Source organism: Malurus melanocephalus, unplaced genomic scaffold, assembly GCF_030028575.1.
Source record: "Malurus melanocephalus ecotype Western Australia unplaced genomic scaffold, MMel_1.1 scaffold_120, whole genome shotgun sequence".
NCBI lineage: Eukaryota > Metazoa > Chordata > Aves > Passeriformes > Maluridae > Malurus > Malurus melanocephalus.
Window position 1 is genome coordinate 583,812 of NW_026623352.1, and position 23,371 is coordinate 607,182.

Below are 23,371 nucleotides of genomic sequence, written 5' to 3' on the forward strand. Positions count from 1 at the left end.
GTCTGTGAACCAGCAGAGCTGGGTGTGTTCCCAGCTGGACCAGCTTCTCCTGAGGGGAAAAGTAAATTCTTCCCACAAGCCATAAATGCAGAGCTCCAGCCATCCTTCTTGGCCCCAGCATGGGCAGTTGCTGAGGGCCAGCAGTGGTGTTCAAGGGCCCCCTGTTCCTGTGCCACGGGCACAAATGGGGAATGTTTGTGGTTGCTGTAATTATCAAGGCCTAAAAACCACCACCTCTRTGCTCCCCACCCTCACCTCCCCCTTTGCCAGGCTSYMCRTGCCCGAGAAGTGCTGGTCAGCTCCTCCTGCCCTGCTGTGCTGAGGACAGCCCTTACAGMGGCTGAAATGGGGTGGTGCTGCTGSGATGGGGTCAGGGCTCTGGGGCTCCACGGAAGAGCCAATGCCTCCCCTCCAGCTTGGGGCTGAGATGGCTCTGTGCCCTCAGCGGGATCGGGAGCTTTCTCAGCCAAATCGTGGGGCAGGGAGGCACAAACCTCCGGTGCCATCTGAGAGGGGAACCTTTCCCAGGATAAACACTGACCCAGGCCAGCCAGCTGGCCAAGCCAACCCCTGGGAATGGCACCCAGCCCACAGGGAACACTGCAGGAAGCAGCTCCCATGCCATGGAACAGGGTGTGAGGAAAAGCAAAGCAAACAGCTCTCAGTGCAGGCCTAGGGCAGCCCTGACATTTGCAGCTCCCCCTCATCCAAGCTCTGAGTCTGTACGAGACACTTTATGCTTTTTAAAAAAATAAATCTCAGTTTACAAACATTTCTGAGGGTAAACAATCCGGAAGCCATGAGCTTACAGAGAATGTCACTTGCCCGTGGGGCGTKTAGTTCACACCTCTGACAAGCTCTGCTGTGCCAAATGGCCTGAGCCCAAGCTGTGTGAAAAGAGCTGGATTTAGGGACTTGGTACACGCAGCTAAGCTGATGGCACTGCAGCAGCATTCACAGCCTTCTATTCCATCCCTGGCGTGTCAGAGAAAGCATTTTCCTACCACAGCTCTGATCCTTTTGGAGCCCTGAGGAGACTTCAAAACCTCTTGTGAAAACATTAACTCTATYGAGGGYCATTTCATACATTATAAAAATTGCRCAGAGTGGCTGAAATGGTACAAAGCATATAGAAATCCAAATTTCCTTGCTGTAAAAAAAAGTCCTTCGTCTTCACTTTACCAACCAGAGTCTGCAGCTAGGTAAAATCCATTTCTGAGTGTCTGGCACAGAGCTTCGTGCACTGCCCAGATAGCTGCTGAGGTAGCCCTGCCATGGGCTGCAGGGGAAGGTAAGCACTGGCACCAGAACCCTGCTGYGAAATAACACCCATCCTCCATGGTACCCATGTGAAACTTCATCAAACATCAGCCACGCCAGCAATAAACGACTGCAAAATCCTGAGAGTGAGACCTGACACCTGCCAGGGCAGAGCAGCSTGACTTTACAAACTCACCCTTGTCATGAGCTAGTTTTCTCCTCTTTCAGGCTGGTGGTACATCTACCATAATGAGAGAGCTGTTATTCCATTTTTAGCATTATGTGGATGAAACAAAGCAAGGAGGTTTCCATTACTGAATCTGTGCTCAGAGCAAAGCCACAACTGGACTGTGAGGTGCCCTTCCTGCCCTTRACAGAGATACCAAACTGTGAGACATCAGCTTGAGCTGAAGAATCAGAAAGTCAATCTGAGAGCCTTCAGGTGGACAAAGTTCTTATTTGCTGTGGTGTTCGAAGAGGCACTGCCCCTCTATTTTAATATTGTGCTGGCATGACTGGTCTTGAGGCCATGAGCTGTGACTGAACTCCTTGAGTAGTGACATTTTCACCAAAGAACAGAAACACCTGATCTGTAGTGAAATTCATTAAAATAATTCTATCTTCTGTGGAGGAAAAAGAAAATCCCCCTCCCAACCCCAGCCTGGCAGTGAAGATGGACTGAACGATGTGAATCCACCTCGTGCTCGCCACTCCCCCAAGCTGCCGCTGGGTGCCCGATGGAGCCGCATCCTCAATGACGCTGCTGGGAAGATGCTCACACCTTAACGAGTTCATCTGCCAGCATCCCATTTGGCCCCTCTCCTACTGCATGTGTGGCATCACGAGCACAGATATGTATAAATATGCATTTTCCCCTCTCCCCAAACCCCTCCGCCCATKAGCGATGCGAACGCGGAGGGTTGGAGGGCTTTTTCTCCCTTTAAAGCGATTATGCTGATGCGCAGCCCGCGCTGCCGAGCGCYGCCGCCGCCGGGAGGTGACAGCTCCGTCTGGCTCCGCGGGGCTGCGGCGCTCACAGCTCGGCGAGGTCATCGCTGGAGAGAACCTTGACGGTGATGCGACCCGGCACCTCGGCTGCTTCCCCGCCGCCCCTGGCCCGCAGCCGCAGCGTCTGCTGCTCGCGGGGGTCAGCGGGGGAGGCGGCCAGCACYGCCTGCCCCAGGAACTGGTCACTCAGGAGGCTGCTGCTCCACACCTGGGGACGAGGGGACACAAACAGAGCCGGCTGAGGCGGCGCTGCTGTCACACTGCGCAGGGGAGGGTTGTGCTTGACCGGGATCACCACCACTAACCCCCTGGAAAATCGGCGAGGGGAGGGTGTGCGTCTAAATTTAGCTAATTGTCTGGAGAGCAACGAGGGAGAGCCTGGATTTGCATGCTCATTTACATAGACTATGCAAATAAGGAGGAAAACGCAGCTTTTTGCTTTCTAGGTCACAGACTGCCTAGGAGAGGAATAAAAATGACCTTTTTGAGCTCATCAAAACCTCCCTCCATGGCCTGTTTGTGCTGCTCTGCCTGCCTGTGCTCACCTCTGCACCTCTTCAGCTCCTCTGGCAGTGTCAGAGCCTGGCCCACAGCCCAGAGTGAGGACAAAGTTTTCCTGCATCATCTCATTGCCAAGCTCTGTTTCTCCAGCTAGTGCTGAGGTAAACAGTGTGCTCTAGTTCCCACAGGACTGGAGTTCAGGGTAAAAAACTTTTTAATATTAACCTCAGCTTTGGTTTTGTTTCAAACACTGACTCTGCACAACACTGGGCTTTTTTCTGTCACTGTTTCACCAGGTAACACACAGGGCAAAAGGGAATTGTGTAAATTCTTTCCAAACCTTGAAATGAAACCTGCCTTGGAATGAAACATGCTGTGGCATGAAATATGCTTTTTGACCCCTAAGTGCCATCGGTGGGTGTTTGTGGAGGAGAAGCAGCAGCACAGCTCCAGGCAGAGCCCAGCAAGGGGAGCAGAGGTTCTCACTCCTCTCCTGGTGATCAGTCACAYCAAGGAAAAGCTGGCCCAGGGCACCCAGAGCTGCTGCTGTGCTGCCCTCCCTGCCCTCAGCAGCTGCCCCGAGTGCTGTCTCACCTGGATGGTGACAGGGCTGTCGATGTCCTTCCTGTAGAAGATCACCTGGGTGTTGAAGACAGGGCTGGTGGTGCCGTGCTGCACCGGGGAGTGCCTGCTTTGCTTCTCACACTTGATGAGCACGTAGGGATCTGCTCCTGGAACACAAGCAGCAGCACAGCTCTGAGGACACAGAGGGGCACTGAGACCTGCCCAGAGCCCCAGCAGAGACAATCCCCTCCTGTGCCCAGCAGCTGAGCACAGGGCAGGGCACCAGAGCACGTCACAGCCACTGCTCCGGGGCCAGTGAAAACACAGAATCATGGCAACAACATGGTTTGGCGTGGGAATGGCCTTAAATCTCATCCCATCCCACCTCCTGCCACGGGCAGGGACATCTTCCACTGTCCCAGGCTGCTCCCAGCCCCAATGTCCAGCCTGGTCTTGGACATTTCCAGGGACCCAGGGGCAGCCACAGCCACAGCTGTGATGCCACCCTGTGCCAGGGCATCACAGGGAAAAATTTCTTCCTAGCACCTCATCTAACCCTCATGCATGATCCCCTGCAATTGTTCAACATTTATTAAATCTTTGTTGGTTTTACACTGAGCATGTGTATATCTTATTAAAGTTTCTATTTTCTTTCCAGTAAGGAGTAAAAACCAATTCAGAAACACATGTTTTTAAACTCAAATAGAATGGGCCATTCCACTTTGTTTAATTAAAAGTTAATTAAAAAGGCAGTACCTTTTTTTCCTATTTCAACATACCTATCTCTGTTCATTCCTGTTGTTAAAAAGAGCACATCTATTTTTTCCACACCTTGCTACTTCTTAGACACAGATTTTAAATAAAGCCACTGAGTACCTGTAAGTGTAAATCCTGCTCATGATAGTTTCTAACACACATTTTTTCACCATCTATTTGAAAATGCCACCACAGCCAGAAAGCAGCATAATTTTAAGCCAGCTTTAGTTTTTAAAAAATCCATACCCAGGCTGATTTCCCTCAAACACGTCCCTGATTTACAAGTTCAGGTTCTAACACCTCACACAAATAAACCACATAACAGCCGCATCCAGCCCAGGCAGAGCCACTTTCACACATAAGACAGACCCAGATTTTTCCATATGCTGTGTATATCCATATGTGACACCTGGCCAGAGCTGCCACAGGCCCGTTTCCCTGACAACCCCTCCCAGTTCCATGGCAGGTAGCAGGATAYTGGCTTTTCTGAGTGGCAATTGCCTTCCGTGTCACTGAACGGGTGAATTCGGCTCCGGGCATGGGGTGGCACCGTGCGGTGTGATCGGGGGTGCAAAAGCTGCCCTCYTTGCAAAGCAATTTGGAAAATGGATCTGAATGAAACGGGGTCTTGCCTGTTAACACCAACCAATGGTGTTAACAGCTCTGTCCAGAGCAGAGAGCAGAGCCACATCCGATCATTAACAGTAATTAAGAGATAAAGGGCATAAGRAGGGGTGGGGAAAGGACACAGCGCTTGAAGAGGTGACAGGCACATCTGCTGGATGGATGAGGGAGCAATTAATGAGGAGACTCACTCAGTGAAAGGAAAAGGAAAGATAATATTTGAAGGAAATATCCAAATTCTCAGCAAGAGAAACAGAGGGAGGGAGAAGAGGGACACAAAATGTTCCTGCACTGCASGACCCCACGATGGCAGTGCTGGATGGGTCAGTTGTTTTAGGAGAACTGGCTCCAATTCCAGAACAAAAGGAAACAACGGGAGAAAAAACATCGGGGATCAGATGTTCTCAGCTATGGATGGCCCAGTTCTGAGCCTGGTTTATTTACAGGACAAAGGGAAAACAATGTCCTGGTATTGGCCATAAGCTGGGAATGAAACTGGAGCTGAAACTCAGGAAATGGCTCTGGCAGTGSAARCAGGGCTGGGTTCAGCTCTGGGGCACACAAATGGCTCCAGCYCTGAACCCCATAACAGCTCCCTCACCTCAGTCCTGGCAGTGCTGCTGCTTTGGAAAGGTGTATAAAAGAATAGGACAGAGGAAAAAGTGTGAATCTGGAAAAGCCAGAAACACCTGAACAGTAAAGGCATTCCTAAGGCTTAAAGAAATCTGTGATCAATAGTCTAAGGCTTGGTTTTTGGATCCTTCAGCACTTTTCCAAAGTAAAAGGTTTTCTGGAAAACATTCCTGAAGGAATGTTCCCAGATGCATTCCTACTCTCTGCTGCTCTTACCAGCACCCAGAGAGCTCTGACACCCTCAGCAGCTGGAAAAGGGCTCGGGACAAGCAGCAGACAGAGTTCTGAGACACGAGCACTGCCCTGGCAGTCACAGCAGGTTGTTCTGCCTCTTGCAGGTGAGTCTCTGCTTATCCTTCCTTCTGCTTCTCAGGCTGCTCCCAAGGCAGCTTCCACCAAAGATTCTCTGCTTCCAGGGCTCCCACACACCAMGGATCTCAACACTCAGCCTAGAACATCACCAGTGAAAGATAATTAAATATGCAAATCCAACATGGAATTTCATCAGGAAGACTTAAAGGTGCAAAAGGTGATTTGTTATCAGAGAGAAACTCTCTCGGGAAAAAGGCATGACAGACACTAGTGAGAGCAATTTTAAAAACAGGCTTGGGAATGGGAGACAGAAAATCCCCAAGCACAAAGGGGTCCCTCGTCATCCTGCAGACCTGCCACTGTCCTGGGCTCACAGACAGCTGGATCCACTTCAGAACACACCAACCTGCAGAGAGGCACTCCCACGAGGAGCCCAGGACTGATTCTGGGCTGTTAGATTCATCCACTATTCCTGACAACATTCTATTGTCCAGACAGTGCAATGGATCAAAGACAGTGCCAAGGAGGAGCTTTCCAACAAACATTTAAAATAAAGATTAAATAAACTTCCTCTGGCCAGGAACAGGGCTCTGACAACAAGCAGCACTGAGCTATGCAATCCTCATTCTCTTCCAACTTTGTTTATGCAGTTACTCAGAAATTTGTACTAAGTACAACTTTGAGATGTCAGTGATGGGCTTATGTGAACAATGCGCTCCAGCCTCAAATCCTTCAACTCCAGTGATACAGAAAGTATTTCTGTTCAAGCTGCTCTTAATTTCTGCAATGCCAGACTTGTAATGCCAGTCTCAGTCCTCAGAAGCTCCAGAATGAAGCTCTCCTTTATCTCTCCTCCTTTCTTATCAGGCTTTGTCTTYTCTCTGTGCTGAGGGATGACAGTGGCAAAGCAGGCAGGTGGCTGGGCAGGGTGGGACACAGCTGACAGTGACAGACTGAGCAGAAGGGAAGGGGCAGCTGGAAAGCTGAGGTGCTGCAGGAATGTCCAGCTCTTGTGAGACTGGAGATGAACTGTCCTGCAGGTCTGACCGCTCTCTGCCACAACAACTCAATGCAGCTGAGCTCCACACCTGAGACTGAAGAGAGGGAAGAGCCCCCTGGGGCAAACAGAGCCGTTCCAGGACCTCTGCAGCTTCCTCACCCAACTTCACAGCAGTATCTTTGCTCCTCTGCTGCTTTCTCCCTATCAGCCACTCCACTCCCTATCTTTTTTTTCACTCTACTGGCTGTGAAAAATGAAGACAATCAAGCAGAGAGTAGGAGAAAATGAAAAAGCAAATGACAGCTGGGCAAGGTTCCTAATTAACTCAACATCAGCTGCTAGAAAGCCATTTTAGTGTCCTTCATGACACTTCCTCTGACACAGATACACAGTCATGAATGAAGCATTTAACCCTTGTTCTATTTTACCCAGCTCAAAATGGTTGTTTGGAAATCATGAATTCCTCCCTGAAGTGCTCTAGTGACGTAAGTGTAACACACTGTGAGTCTGTGCCATTCAGCTGCCTCCTGGATGTTTTCCATTTAGAAAACACATAACCCGGACTGAAGAACCTTACTAATTGCCACAATTAGCTCCTCAGGAGGGTCTGGAACACTCCTGCCCATCTGGATCYGTGGAGATGACACATAATTTTCTGGTTTAGATCCCCATATTCGTCTGATCTTTCCACTGGARCAACATGGTGAAAAAACAAACCCCAAAAATCCTCTTCTTGCTTGGATAGTTTCTGACTGTTTACGTATCAACCCAAAACATCTTCAGGGGTCTGAAAAGCCAATTCCCTTCTTCCAGACTCACTTCCCACTTACCTCCTGCTCTGTCTTGCTTCTGCAAACCCTCTGCAGAAAGGACTTTGATTTGGGTGACTCTGCGTGGGTAGCCACAAAGAAGATTCCAGCACGTCATTTTAGGTCTATCTGCCTTCAGCTCCCTGAAAAATCATGGAAAAAGGAACCCAAGCAAAGAATGTCAAACGAACAATCAATGGTTGTGGAAATCTGGCATTTTTAGAACATGGGGTTTGTAGTTCTTCCTCATCTGCCTTTTTTGAATTCTGCGGTGCAGAAATGATATGTAAGAAATAAAAACAGAGGGAAGCAAAGTAAACCAAATTTGTRTTATCTTTTGCATGGAAGCAAAACTGGTGAAAAAACTCCAAACCTTTAAATAATGGAATAATACTATCAAATCAAGAAAAAAAAATTCAGATGGCCTGATTCTGTAAGGCACTGATATCAACTACTGGTTTCAGAGAAGAAGGTCACAGAAACAACAAGCACCAGCTGTAACCACAGCATCAGTACTCAATGTCCTGACCTGGAACTGGAGGGTACTATAAGAGCCTAATTAAAAAGCCAAAAGACCCAAAATGAATTGTCCAAGAGGTCCCTAACTAAATATTTCCTGACCATGCACAAACCTGGAGATTCAGAGAGGTGACCCCTGATGTCTCCAGGGCCCGGCTCTGGAGCCACATGAACCAGTGAGTCAGAAATGTTTGAGGACAACCAGGCAGCCCCTTCCAGGGAGCTGCAGGCTGGGGAGGATCCCCTGCAGCTGTCAGTGCCACCCACCTGAGCTTCGAGGGCACGTCTGTGTAGAGCCTSAGGATGAATTTTGCAGGGATGCCCGGGATGTAGGTGGTTGGGACCAGGACGTAGCGGCCTCGCTGCAGGCTCCTCCTSAGGAACACGCTGCGGGTGTTGGAGTAGGGAGATGTGGCTGTTCTCTCCTGCACCGTGAGTTTGTGCAGCCTGTACCTTCTGTTGTCCTCCACCTGCAGCAGGACAGGGATTACTGCTGGCAGGGAGAGCAGGGRAACAGGCTGGGCTCCCCCCAAGCACCTCACGGCTTTCCAGGGCCATGAAACACAACGTACAATAAAGGAAAATAATTCATATTTTTTTCAACCATTTAAGCTGTGRTGATGCCTAAAACAAGGTTCACCTGGAACAGAGGCCAGATAAAGTTAAGAGAATAAAAGCAGATAAATTTAATCCAGGCCTACTGGTACATTGAGACAAAGCYTCCTCCTGAGGCTGCACCCAAAATGGACCCCGAGTCATGAGATCTTCCCCTTTTATAAGTTCTGTCTTATTAACATATCAGGCCTCAATTCTCCAATTCCACCTTCAGGTGATGATGTCAACCACCCCAAGCTTGCTCCCCCCAATTCTCTGTTGTTTCCATATTTTGGGGCTCTGAGGCAGCGAACTGTCCTTGGATTCAAGCTCAGAGAGGAATTGTTTTGTCTAAAGATGTGAGAACAGCAGCTTTAGTGCTGTACACTAGAGAAGTACAAGAATACAGATACATGAAAATATAGAGGCTAAAAATCCTAAGACATCAGTGKCAGTGAAAGTTTGGGACCGGCAAAGACAGGAACCCATTGAAGAGATGTGATGCCACTGCAGAGCTTAGAAAACTTCCAGAGATGGACACACAGCCCAAGGACTGCACCTGCTGAGCCAAGGCTGAGATGCCTCTGCCTCCACACTGTGGCCTTTCACAGCTGGTTCTCAATCCAGATGCACACAGCTGTATTTTGGTTTCCCTTTACCGAATACAARACCACAGAAAAACCATTCATGTTTTGTTCTAAGCCTTGAAGCTGTGCTTAGGTCTGAATATCCTTTCCAGGGGACTGGCATTTGCCACAGCACAGTGAAAATCTAAACCTACTCCTTAAGCAGCTCTTGGGGCAAAGGCAGCCCTTCATTCTTTTCTGGCAGTTCTCTTCCCAAGGTTTTTAGTCATGCTAATGAGCCTAGTGCATTAGAATATGGCTAAAATAGAAAAATTATTGATCAGAAGTAAAAATAGAGCGCTGATATTTTTATGAAGGTGTGATTTTCTTTTTTAAGCCTTTCTAAATTACAGGCATGAGCAAGGCAAGGCAAATTATGCACCTCCTGTAATGACACTTTTCAAYGTATGTGGTTAACAGGTGACTGGCAAATGAATAGGTGTGATGCAGATGTCAGCAGCTCTAACTGACTGTAAAAAATTGACTGTTTTTTAGGCTAGGGCCATAGACTTAATATAGTTCCAGTAGCTGTAGTAACAGATGACAGGATTACCCCAGCYCTCAGTGAAAAAGCAGAAAAAGAGCTGCTTACTTGCTTAGCTCCTTCTTTGAGTTCAGGTGTTTTCATTTTACTCAATTTGCCCTGCGAGTGCAATCAAATTACCTTTTGGGATCCCTGTAGYTCCTTTTCCCATAAATTCATTTCCTACTTACTACTCCAGATTTTGAAAACACTCTGTTTCCTAAGTGGCAACAGAAAAACTGCAGACTTTTCAACCTCATTCACCTGGCTGTATTTGCTGATGAAACGGAGGSAGAAGCCTCCAGTGAGAAAGAGAAAAATCCATCCATATTTCAAGCATTAGTATTATTTTTTCCTGAAGGATTAAGGGTAGGAAAAACACTTAAAATTYTGTTGCAAGGGGGAAAATTATTTACTTTGAATAAATGAAATTGATTCAGATCAGTTTGAATTGAACTAAATTCAGTTTAGTTCCCGTGGCATGTGTGATGTGAGCTCTGGTGATGGAATGCAGTGCCCACAGAAAGCTTGTGCTGAGCACAGAGCCAAACCCCAGGACAGCTCTGACTCTCTCTGCCAGAGATTTCACTGTCAGGGTGAAGCAGGAGTAAAAAAAAACTGAGCAAACTGCACCAGGAGTGCAGCTGGCTGCCTACCTTGAGTATTTCAAAGCCAATTGTGATGTTGTCTCCTTTCCCTTCCTTCTTGTACTTGCGRCGATCCTCCTGCTGTAACGAGACCAGCACTTCATCCTCAGCCTTCTTAACATCAAAGATGTACTGGGAGGAGAGAGAAAAGAGAAGASCTGTTAGAATTGCCTCAGGACTGTGAGGATAAAACCATCACCAAGGAAATATGTGCATACCAAGGAGGCAAATGGTAATACATTGGGGGAGAAAGGAAAGTTCTCCATGTAACAGACAGTCCCAGCAATTCACTGCTGGGAAATTCATCCTGATAATAAGGAATTTTAAGCCAAAAGTATCAGGTGAATAAAAGGTATRGGTCAAAATGGTAATCTTAGTGATAGGACACAGGGGAATGGGCTTAAGATGAAGAAATGTAGGTTTAGATTGRATGTTAGAAAGAAAYTSTTCCCTGGGAGGGTGGGSAGGCCCTGGCACAGGGTGCCCAGAGAAGCTGTGGCTGCCCCTGGATCCCTGGCAGTGTCCAAGGCCAGGCTGGACATTGGGGCTGGGAGCAGCCTGGGACAGTGGGAGGTGTCCCTGCCATGGCAGAGGGTGGGATGGGATGAGCTTTAATGTGCCTTCCAACCCAAACCMTTCTGTGATTTTCTGATTTTTAAAAATTCACAAAAAGGACAAAGGGATGAAGCTACAAAGTAGCTGGAGTCAGCAGAGACCTCATTTGAATGCAAAAGACTAAAAATTAAGTTGTAGTCAGCTACAAATCAGGAGGGAGATTAAAAACTTAAACTAACAGACTCCAGATGGGGTCTTAGATAATTTTGTTTCTTCTTTTAACTAAACATTGCCTGTAAATTTCAAACATCTTTATATAGGGCCTGCAAATCAAGGAATCTTTCAAATCTTGGTTAAAAATGCACTTTGTGGGTACGCTTTGTTTTGCACCTGCAATTCCATTTAATGTGAGAATGACAAAAYGCTAATTTTGGACTTCTCAGTTTTCCTGAATATCCAGTAAAAATGGCTAAGAAGGATTCCTGCACCTTCAACTTGCAAATATTTTATCCAAACTGTTTATAGTAAATTTGAATCAACTTGGGTTTAAGACCAATCAAAGGTCTTAAAGGACTTGAAGGACCTAAAGGTCACAAATCAAAGGAATTTATCTTAAGTTTYGGCAGCAGTTTTCAACCCACTAGGTCACACTTGCAGAGTTACGTTATTAAGTATCATTACCAGACCAGTTCAGAAGTAAGTATGAACAAAAAAATATCAGACAGGTGCTTCTTTATATGACAAGGAATTAAATTAATTTGTTTATTATTAGAGACTCCTTTAAATTTTGCTTTATTCATGCAGAGGGCAAATTTGAGTTGTGGAGGGAAGAGGACATTACTTACACCAAGTTTAGACAGATGCTGCACTCTTCCATTCTCCAAGACATTGAAATGTGAAGAAAATAGAAACATAAATCTGCAGCAGTGCACAGCTGGGTACCATGTGCACCACATGTTCTGATTTGAGCTGAAATTCCCTGGTAGCATGGAGAGGAATATCYTTATTGGTTCAATTCCCTCCTTCCTTCTCCAACTGCTGCTAAAAAGTAAATTATGGAGCTTTGCTGTGAGKTGGATATTGAGATTGCCTTGGGTACAGAACCATCCACATCCCAATGCTCTGCTGAACAAGGTCCATCCCAATTTTTTATCTGTGTTTGGCATCACCTATTGCAGCAGAGAAAGCACAGGGCCCTGGGAGAGTCCCAGGGGGTGGGGAGAGCCTGTGCAGAGAGAATCTAAAAAGTGAGCTATAAGCACACAGCAGCACCCAGTAAGGCACATTTTAACCCTTGTCCCTGCTGAACCACACACAGGGTTACCCCCTTGGGCAGCCCAGAGTGTCCCAGGGCAAATGGAGGGGTGGGAGKGGAACAAGTGGAACAAGAGAGCTCTCCTGGCCTGGTGAGAGCTCTGCCACTGTGACCTTCTTCTGATGACACTTCAGATATCCTAATGGGTAATGAGCAGAATACACACACTTGGCTTAAATTGCCTTATCACAAGGGACTGGAAGTGTCACAACCCCTRTCTGCACAGATGAACCTCACAGGAGGCCTTGGTGCTGAGAGAACAGACAGACATTATCTCTAGGTTATGGTGGGGTGKGCCACAGCRATCTGTAATGGCCCTAAGATAACATAAATGKGTTCAGCACTGCTGCTAAGAGCCTTTTAATCAGCTTTTAATCAGCTGGCCCAGAGATAACACTGGAGTCCAGAGCCTTCCATCATATCAGGCACTGCACTCAGCTGGAACGTGCGTGTTTGGGTCTCTGTGACAGCTGAACATCTACAAATGAGAGCAGACAAGCACTTGGAATACACCCAGGATCCTCCAGGGGAATACCTGAATGAAATCACCCTCTGGAAATGAGGCACTGACAGAAGACAGAGCTGTGCAGAACTGCAGGATGAGCTGGGAGTCTGAGATCTGATCTGCTCCAGCAGCCTGCTCTGAAAACAGAGGGTGCAGGCAGAAACCTCCCCTGCAAGTGCAGAGAAGCAGATCCAAACCYATCTTTCATTGATCTGGACAAAAAKGTCAATTTTCAAASTARTAACTAACAGTAACAGTAAGTGCCCAGATGCCCAGAYCCCACTGAGAGTAATGGAAGTTTTATTCCTGAATTTGCATGTGCTGGGCTGAAAACACACCCCATGGAGAAGGGTAGGAAGGTGGGAAAGGGAGGAGGAATGGAAGGACAGATAAACTGCATAGCTTGACATGACCAGATGGGATGARACAAGGAAAATTCTGTAATGCTGATGAGAAGCTTTGCTTGGGGAAGAGACCAGGTTACTTCCAGAATCTCAGACTGATGTCAAGGGATCCTAATTAAATACAGTGAGTCGAATCCTCAGGCTGTTCAAGGGTGTTAAGTGAGTTCTGCCATTAGAAAATCAGACTTGTTGTCTTTCTATGACTGGGAAACTGAAAGAAGTCCAGGCAGGATGTCAGTAATTCTATAATTTTTGTGATTCACCAGCCCCAAACATAATCAGTCCAAAATAAATATCTCAACCCTTCTGAGAAATTGCACCAAAATCACTGAAACAGGCAGTAAACAGCACAGCCCCAGGGCAATGAGATTTTTGTCAAGTAGTCACTGCCAGCTCCTAAACAGGGTGGATATTCCAGGAGCCTCAGCTAAAATGGATGCACTTCAACAGCTCACAAAATACAGGGGTTCCCACCTGGGGGCTCTAAAGGAAGGTCTCTGTTATCAAATATCTCACAAACACAAAATACCTCACAAAATATGGGCATTCCCACCTGGGGGTTCTGARGGAAGGTCTGTCWGTTATAAAACACCTCACAAACACAAAATACCWCACAAAACTCAGGGGTTCCCACCTGGGGGTTCTGAAGGAAGGTCTCTTTGTTATCAAAGCAGCCCCCAGAGCGGTTCAGCAGGGGCTCTGAATGCTTTGCCCAAGCCCCATACATCATTTTCTTCTCCCAGGTCTTGTGGATGCTGAAGTAGGAGGTGTTCACAGTCCGGCAGATGTCCACATCTGTGAAATTCTTACACCAGTCCTCAAATGTCATCCTGTTCCGTGGAAGTAATGGTTTGGTTAGAAATAAACAGTGCAACTCACGCAAAGAGCCAAAATAACACACAAAATCTGCCAGTAATTGGAAGAGGAGGCATTGCTCAGCTGTCCAGGGGACAAACTGATTCACTGGAAAGCTCTCCAYGTGGAAATACTTATGAAGCCACAACCACACAGTCTCAAGGCTTAGTTTAGAGCAGTGTCACTCAGTTTGGTCAGCCCTGGATCCGTTCTGTTGCATCTCTAAGCCTAAAGGACTGGTTTAATCTACCAGGCTGGATTTGATAACAGATTTCACAAAGCCAAAAGAGATTCCCTGCAGTTAGAGTATGATCTCATTAGTACAGTCCTTGTTGTCACACCTGTCCCTGAGCACAGCTCAAACCTCTGTTCTCWGGGCAGAGCTTTTATTGAACCCCATCTCACCTGTGCCTGCTAAAGSAAGGCTGGACTGCAGAGCAACTGGAAAACAGCTTGGATTTTGGAATGATCATCGTGGCGTGGCTTATTAATGGCCCAGAAGCAAACCCTGAGCTGCCAGTCCTGACAAAGCCAACAGAATTCGTTTCCTACTGAGCCCTGCCAGCTCACTTGATGCAATATTGATCATCCATTGAAGGACCTGCTAGACTAAGGGTCTCAGCTTTCAGCAAAGCCAAAATTAACAGAGGTCTAGAGACTCTGTAGAGAATGTACACTTCTCATTCCCATGCTGGAAAACACCAAAAAATATCAAAATTCCCTGGCTGCAACTCTATTTTGGACCTACAGATAGACAGAATAATCAGTACACAGGACTGTCAATGTGTTCAACATTGGGCATTGTGTCATCTAAGCCAGCACATGTTGTCTTGGTTCCTGAGAGATTGTCCTAAATATAGATAATAGATTTTGAGAGCTACTAATTTGGTTCTACTAGTTTAAAATCCATTTTTATTATTCTTCCCTGTCAACCATTGGAGTTTGAAAGAAACAGACCTTGGGATAACTTCATCCATCTGGGGAGGCTGTTTTTGGAGYTGTTAAATGGCAGATTAACGACAGCTACTCAGTGTAGCCAGTGTCTCCAMACCCTTCACTCCCACTCACCAGAACTCTCCATCGTTCTCAACAGTGAGCCCCAAGTTCTTGCGCTCAGAATCGCTGACTTTCTTCCACTCTTCAGAACTAAAAGGAAATAATTAAAAAAAAAAATAATAGAAAAAAGAACAATGAAGATGATTAATAACATAAATTAAAATCTCTCACCTGGAATAAAATATTGGAAATGAAAATCTCTCATGGTAAAAATCTCTCATGGTCCCTTGTTTCAAAAAGGAGTACCAGAGTACTGAAAGGGTAGATTATATTAATGGAAGTGTGAGGCTTGCAGGAGGAGTTTTAAAACATTAATTGATTTGAAAGCCACTAAAAAAGGAAGAGATGAATAGGAAATTGGCACAACTASAGCAGAACCTTATTGATTTCCTTTGTCATGCTCTCCATTAGGACTCTTAAACACTTAAACAGCTGGTTTCCAAGGTCACTGGAGATCGACTCCATTCCCTGAAGGCCCTTAAATGAAACCTKGTTTTCCTCCTCGGGAGATTATTGAAAGCTTCACTTAGACCAGAATATTCTCTTTGTCTTTTAATCACCTTAATAAAATGGCCTGAGGTCTGAGATGTCCCCAGGGAGCCTTTGGAAGGAAGTGCTGGAGCCTGAGCACAGTGTCCAGTTTCCAGAGGAACATTTCAGTGCACAGCCCCTGCAGGCACCTGCAGGGGGGCACAGACCCCAAATTCCTGCAGCCTCATGCTGAAACCCTACAACAGASCCCTTCCCTGATGGGTTACACCACATAAACAGAGGCACAACTCCTCACTGCCTCTCCAGAAGCACTTGGAGGCTAAAGCTGAAGGTGGCTGGCAGGAGAGAAGGGAGGCTGCTGGCCCTAACAGACATTTTCCTAACCTATTTGGAAATTGTCAATTTAATTCTGTTAGTCCAAAAGCCACAGGCCACGGTCAGAGTGCTCKGTGCTGGAGTGAGTGGCAGCTGTGCCAGACATGGGCAAGGGCAGAACCCCAAGGGCTTCACTTCAACCAGACACAGTAGCTCTTTTGTGCATTCTTTGCATTTCACCCAGACCAATCTCTCTGAAAGTAGATTTTTGCTAGCTAAAGCATGGATTATAAGAAAGTAATATGCTGCTGTTGAGAACACTGCATTGTCAARTACTAAATACTGGCTGGTGAGCCCGGTGCTGAACTGTCATATGCTTTTCACTTATAAATCACTGCTCATGGAAGACTCCCCCTTCAGAAATCATTTCTGTTGCTGTGGAGGTGCCTGCTAAGCCCATGGCCCACATGAAAATTCATTAGAAAAAAAATTAGAAAGAAATTAGAAAGAAATTAGAAAGAAATCACAAATATGGCACTTTTGCAGCATTTTTCACCAGTCACTTAAATTATCTAAGAGACTTTTACCATCCCCAGCAGCTGAAATGACAGATGAGAAACTGAGTCACAGACACACTCAGTGGTGAAGCTGGGAATGTGCCTCATGTTCTTAACTCATCTCCCTAATTGTAGGATAATTATCTGCCAATGTCCCAGTGGGACAGAAGAATGATGTGAACAGTAAATGAAGGGAGCCATCAGTTCCTCCAGGATTACTCATTTTCTCAAGGAAAATGGGCAGAGGGGCACAGAGCTCCAGCCATCCCAGAGAGATGTGTCTCAGCAGTGTTTATCCCAGATGTCCAGCGGCCCCAGCACAGTTCCACCCCTTTGCACTGGGTTTGCAGCCCTTACCTGTCACTCCAAGCACCGTGCCATTCCTTTTTGCCCCAGGGATTCCTCAGCCTGACCATGAACAGCTTTTCTGCCTTGAAAGAGAAGATGAGCCTCTCGCCCAGGCGCAGTTTCTGGATGGCAGTCACCGAGTAGGCATGGCCCACAATGAGCCCCATCTCTGTCTCTGCTTCACTGGGGCGCCCAGGGGACTCCTTGGGCACAGAGAATGACAGTTAAACCAAAAGAACTCACATCCCTGGGCAACCTGACAGCTCCAAGTTCAAGAAAGATGAGGAAGGTTTGTTTGTCATTCCCTTCCCAAGGGATTTGACTTTGCAGGAAAGTAACAGCACTGGGAATCAAAACTGGGGGCTCGCCAGTCTGGTGTTGGCAGGGTAGTGCCAGAAAATTCCAGAGCACAGGGGAATCCTGCTTGCTGCAGCCAGTCTGTTGGCTCCTGGCCTCACAATTAGAGACAGGGCTGAGGGAAAATCTTTATCAGCCCTTYCAAAATGTTGTCCTTATTGCAAAATGGCTCTTGTGGATACTGATGGCTGTACTTGGACTGTCTGCAGATGTCCTCACCTGGACACTCATGAATTTAGATGGTGAGTCCATTGGGTGTTCCTGTRTTGAGGTGAATTTGATAGCCAGGAAGAACTACTGGCAATGGTAAAAAAAGAAAAGCACAGGCACAGGTTAAAAAACTTCCAAGCCATTTGTGAAGCCTGTCCTGTACCTCACTCACTGCTGGTAGGGCTCTCTCATGTGGCAAAGGCAAGCTCTGTAGGGTGTTTTAGGAACTGGGTTTGCTCATCATAAGCTCCATGAAAGAATCTCAGTTTCCAGTAGTGATCAGACTGTCCCTAAACTGTCCCTAAACTAACCTGAAACGGTCCCTAAACCAATCCTAAATGGTCCTTAAACTAACCCTAAACTAACCCTAAACTAACCCTAAACGGTCCCTAAAACAATCCTAAACTGTCCTTAAACTAATCCTAAACTGACCCTAAACCAATCCTAAACTGTTCCTAAGCTAATCTAAACTGTCCCTAAACTAACCCTGAACTGTCCTGTTGGATAACCTAGGCCTGATGAGATGCTGATCTAAGAACACACAGAAGTTGTCAAGCTCTGAAAAAGCRCAATTTCATTTAATGCATCCAAATYTCCTGATCTAAACCCAGCAAARCAATATCACACAAAGATGCTGGAGTTGTTTTGAAGGACTGGCTCTTTACAGTGCTGCCTCTGAGCAACACAGACCAGGCAGGACACAGAGAAAGTAACGTTGTGCCAGAGCTGTAAACCCTTCTGCTGAGCCGGGAATGATCCAAATAGTCCTGGATCCAGGTTCTCCACACCCTCCCTGAATCCAGCCAGGGCATCCCAGAATCTCTCTCATCTATAATGGGCTACCAGCCACAGGGCCTGGAGACACTCCCTGGGATACCAGGGAAGGAAGATTTAACTCAGAGCAGATCCTAGGGTGTAAACTTGTAATAACATAATTAATCCTCTATCAAACCTTGGCTGTGGTGGAGAGCACAAGAGGTATGGACTCTGGGTGTTACTAAAGCAAATATTTATATAAAAATATATTATTTATCATTATACATTAATACATTAGTATATGAATATTTAAACATAAATAAGGACTTATCAGCTATGAAATGCACATAGTACTTTATCGGATATGTTCACCCATTTCAAAATTTAACTGCCCTAAACAGACAAGGTCCTTCTCCTAAGGCAAATGCTGCACTGATATTACAGTGCTCAGTCCCCAAAGGTAAGAAATCACATTTAAAAAGGGGGGAAAGAGAAATTTCTATCAAATTGGAGCTGACAGATGGTCTGGCAACTGTGAGAGTCTCACCAAGCCCTCTGTGCCTCTCGCCGACAAGAGCTCCCAAAGAATCAGCCCCAGTGTCACACCCAGCCCAGCTGACATTGCCACTGGCTCTGCGCTTCCTCGGTGTCACACTTTCACATTTTTCACAACTAAATGCAAACAAGGAGTCCTTGACAGCAGAGGGAGTCTGTAACTTCTCCTGCTGCCTTTCTCATCCCCCGGGCTTTTCTCACTGCTGGCCTTTCCCACCTCATTCTGAAGAGATTTATTTATTTATTTATTTATTTATTTATTTATTTATTTATTTATTCCAATGAGATACTTAAACATCTCCTGTCTGTTCACATTTCCAAATGTGATGCTCAGGGCCATTCTGTAATCCAAGGAAAATGATGACATGCTTGTAAGGCAGCAATGAAACCACTTGAGTATTAAATATTCTACGCCTAGCTGGCTCCACTGTGTGTATAATACATCAAAAAGTGACAAATTAGACAAACTTAGGAATGGCCTCTTCTATGTTTAGAAGCATTTGTGTTTAATTTGGCAGGCAGAAATATAACACCAGGAGTCAGTGAAAGCATTWTAAGTGCCTAATTAATTGCTTTTTAAAATACAGACTCCCTGTACTGAGGGGATASCCTCACCAGATCCATGTTAAGAAACAGAACTGCCTTAGCATTTGGGAGCAACCTATCATTCCAGAATCAATATTTACGGTAACAATTCACACCAGGGAGTCTGCTCTGCCTGCCTGGTCTGAGCAGATCAGATGGAATTCTTTCAAATAAAAATTCTGACCTTATGAAGAAAGGTTTTGTTTCTGAGCTGTTTCCTGATGTTGCTTATAAGGACAGTTCAGGATTCCTGCCCTATGCCAGGTGAGTTCTCAGGGTAAAGTTTGTGTCCCAGAAGGTACCAGGTGCTCCTCATTGGTACAAAGGCCCTGATGCAGGACAGGTAATGTTCTGCAGATAAGGTTCTCAGGGACTTCCAAACACGGCTCATTTTCTGTTGTTCTTCACAATTCCCCAACTCTCTCAATACTCCTAAGAATTTCTGAATGAATCATCTTTGTTTCACAGATGTGGACGTTAAAGCAAAGTGTTTAATTGRTTTAACAAAGTCCACATTAGATTATCCTCAGCTAAGATCCTAAACTAAAGCAGGGTCCATGGGAGGAAGATGCTGAAGTGCACTGAGATGCCAACCCTGCAGCACCTAGAAAATGATCCCTTTTCTGTGGACTGCTAGATTAATGGTTAATGATAAATTATCTAAAAAAATCATTTTAAAGCAAGCTTTTAGGAATCATTCAGGTGCCAGGGCAGTTTGTTAGCCCTTCACATGTGATAAGAGCTTTGGACAAGGTGAGAATTTCAGCATTACCCAGTTATGCCTGACACTGCAGACTCATAGAGAAGGGGGGCTCAGCCCAGTGTGTCACTGGTTTGTCTCCCACAGAGAGGGGCTGTGCCACAGGTGGTTTGTGAAGCACAGAGCATCCTTTGGGAGCTGTTACTCATCACCTTCTAGCACCTTGAGTGAACAAAGAGAGAGAAAGCTTCCTCAGGAGCCATCCTCTCTCTACTGACTGTGGGAACTTCAGGGCCATGATCTCCTCGTGTGGGCACCCAGTCACCAGCCCCACATGAGCCTGCACGGGCAGGGTTTGCAGGTTAATTCAGGTGGGGAGATGATTATCAAACAGCATCTCCTGAACAACCAGGAGAGCTCAGCCTTTCAGCTCAGCTCCTGCATTGCACTGACTGCACTGGCACAGCCAAAGTCACAAAGAACTCAGCAGCTCAGTGCCAGAATTGCTTTCTCTAAATAGATTTCTCTGAGAAAAAAAGCAACTGAGTGCTGCCATCTGCTCTGTAAATTAGGGTGGATTTACCTCTGGTTGATTCACTGTGACCATTCAGAAAGAGCAGCGTTTCAGACCCACAGTGAAATGCCAGCACTTGTGAGCAGTTGTGATTGCATTTAGTACTCCTGGAGCTGTACTGGCTGGCAACACTTGCTAGATTTCTCCACAAAAAGCTTTCCCAAACATGTAAATGAAGGATATACTCAATATCCTACTAATGGTATTATTCCAGATTATTTTCATTGAAATGAACCCTCAAAAYCCATCTCTCTGTACTCACCGAAATGGAGCAGCTGATGAACCCTCCTCTTTTATGCACTTTCATCAAGTCTTCAAACAGCTTCATCTGCTCAGAAATAACCTCACCATATTTGCCCTCTGCCAAATTAATGGATTCTGCCACTGCTCCAGTGAAATCCACCAGGGCTTCTGCAGCACAGCCTCCATCCAGGGCCTGGTAGGATCCAGCCAGCCTGGAGGCAACACAGAATGTTCTCAGTTTACAAGGGGCTGGAACAAGTGCTCTTATTTGGCTTGAATGTCTGTGTCTCACCAAGGGAAAAACAGAATAGAACAAAAAAACCCAGCAGATTGCAGACAAATCTTTCCTGGTTTCTAGGATCCTTAAGGATTTGAACTGCTGAAGGAGACTGTACTGCACTCCTTTATTATTTACATGCTTAACAGAGATTAAATAAGGAGTTTTCAGTCTTTTTTAAAGTTATTTACTAGCAGCAAACCTAAAACCTAAGTCTAATAGAACTGAAAGACAAAACAAAGAGAGGAAGGGACAACACTGAGGACTACAAGGACAATGAACAGCTCATACTTAGCATAAGCTTTCTCCAGCAGTGCACTCCAGAATTCATTCYTCACGTTGGAACGGCAGTAGATCAGCTCCCCATTCTGTGTTGGCAGCAGATCATCAACCACCACCTCTGTCCATTCTCCRAAGCGCCAGAAACGGAAACGGAAAATCCCAGCGTAGTTCCCGGGGCTCTTGGAGTCCCATTCCTGCTCGTTGGAGTCTGGAATCACCTRAGAAACCACAGAAGGGGAAGCTCAGAAGTGCCCTGTGCTGAGGTTTATTCCCAGGCCAGACTGCCCCGGAACGTGGGCTGTGCTGACATTCAGCTCCGGTGAAGCAGTGAAACAAGAGGGTGAATTTGGTACAAAATGAAATACAGTACCACTTCAAACAACCTTTGAGGAAAGCAAAGCTCATAATGATCTGCAGAGACAGATAAAAAGAACTCCCTCCATTGACTGGCTTTGTTATGTCTGTTCTTCGGGGCTCTGTATGGAGTGAGAAGGTCTCATAACATGAAAAATAAACTGTTAAAAAAAGGGAACATTTGAACCCATCAAAATTCACAACTTAAGAGTCCTAGAGAGAAAAGCACAGTAGGCAGGGAAGTAAGCAAGGTTAGCTTGGTTTATTGGCTCTATTTCATACACCACCCCCAGCCATCACCCACCTGCTGCCAGAGGCTCTTCCTCAGAGCCAGGCAGGAGCASGCAGCCACAAACCAGCAGTTCCCCAGCTTGCCCTGGTGGAAGTCGTGGGAGCTTATTCCATCCACAAGCAGGTGAGGCTCTTCACAGAGGTCCTGGCAAAGAAACCAGAGATTACTAGAGACTCCACTCCAGAAAAGGTCACAGCATCCTTCCAGTAAAGAGAGGCAGCAGGAATTGATGCTGCTGACACCCGAGCTCTGAGCTTCTCCTTTCTCCATTGCCATTGCCTTGGAAATTATCCTTCACTGACAGCCTGAGCTACTGCAAAGACCCTCAATCCCACAGCACCACAGGAGGAACAGAACACCTCCTTGTGAAGGACACCTTCCACTCTCTGGGTCTGGTAATTCTCATTTACCTGGCTCCTGTTAGAATGATTTGTTCCTCCTTTCCTCTTTCCATCTCTATTTACATGCAGATTCCCACCAGATTATGGCTGGATCTTCCTGGGATGTCTCCCTGCTCCTCCCTGGCATTACAGGGAGCACTCTCAGTACCCTGGACCATGGGAAWGCCACAGGGCTGTATTTTGCAGCASGGATGTGTTTGTTCCMAAGAAATCCTYAKCAGAGGTGTTCTGCTGGATGGAGAGGGAGCCTTCCACAAACACTGCAGCAAACAGGTGATGGGATGATCCCTAACTGGTGTGGAATCTGCTGGTTTCAACCCACGACCCTCTCCTGCCAGTCACTGCTCTTCCTGACTGGCTGAGAGGGTGGCAGAGCAGGCTGTGGTAGGAAATCCTGCTATTTCACAGTTTAATTTCAACACCCTGGAAATAATCCTATGTCCAAGCATTAGAAATGCAGAATAAGGAACTCAAAATGGCAGGAGACCCCGGATTTCTATTCAGGATAGATTTGCAGTCTATCCTGTTTGCCATCAGCAGCAGAGGAAGGAGCTGTGCTCCTCACCTATGGCTTTGCTCTGCCTTTGGAAACTGAAGATGATGATCCCAAAACAGTAGGACTGCAACCCAAGCCTGGCTACAGACCACTGATGTGACTCTGACTAATCAGTGCCAGATGAACTCGTTTCCAGAAAAAAAAGAACCATTTGAGGGATGGTTTTCCTGGGCTGGTTTAGCCAACAGCACCTGGARTCAGCTCACAGCATGGAAGTCATGGAGTAGCAGCCATTTTCCTTAAGAAAATTATGGTTTTGGCACGAGACTTTTCTCATTAAATAACTCTTGGCATTTTAAATGGCTTTTGGGAAACAAGCAACTGATCATTACATGACACTGCTCTTCTGTCAGGAGTTCTCACTTGTGTCTCCACTTAGAGCAAATTCAAAGCTTATTAAGAGACTTYAATGAAATCTGAACAAAATGGTGCCTACAAGGAAAACTGACCA

General features: G+C 46.3%; 1 protein-coding gene across 1 annotated transcript in view; it reads right to left on the reverse strand.

Moving 5' to 3' along the window:
• Positions 1–409: 409 nt before the first annotated feature.
• Positions 410–23,371, reverse strand: part of CAPN6 (calpain 6) — a 50,699-nt gene continuing 27,737 nt past the window's right edge. The window contains exons 4-14 of the mRNA XM_057370119.1: positions 21,976–22,107; positions 21,327–21,535; positions 20,778–20,970; positions 16,788–16,981; positions 15,079–15,156; positions 13,790–13,985; positions 10,386–10,508; positions 8,254–8,456; positions 7,489–7,610; positions 3,364–3,500; positions 410–2,476 (exon numbers count right to left, since the gene is read on the reverse strand). Coding sequence (XP_057226102.1) covers positions 2,294–2,476; positions 3,364–3,500; positions 7,489–7,610; positions 8,254–8,456; positions 10,386–10,508; positions 13,790–13,985; positions 15,079–15,156; positions 16,788–16,981; positions 20,778–20,970; positions 21,327–21,535; positions 21,976–22,107 — 1,770 coding nt within the window. The 3' untranslated portion in view covers positions 410–2,293. The remainder of the gene's footprint in view (positions 2,477–3,363; positions 3,501–7,488; positions 7,611–8,253; positions 8,457–10,385; positions 10,509–13,789; positions 13,986–15,078; positions 15,157–16,787; positions 16,982–20,777; positions 20,971–21,326; positions 21,536–21,975; positions 22,108–23,371) is intronic.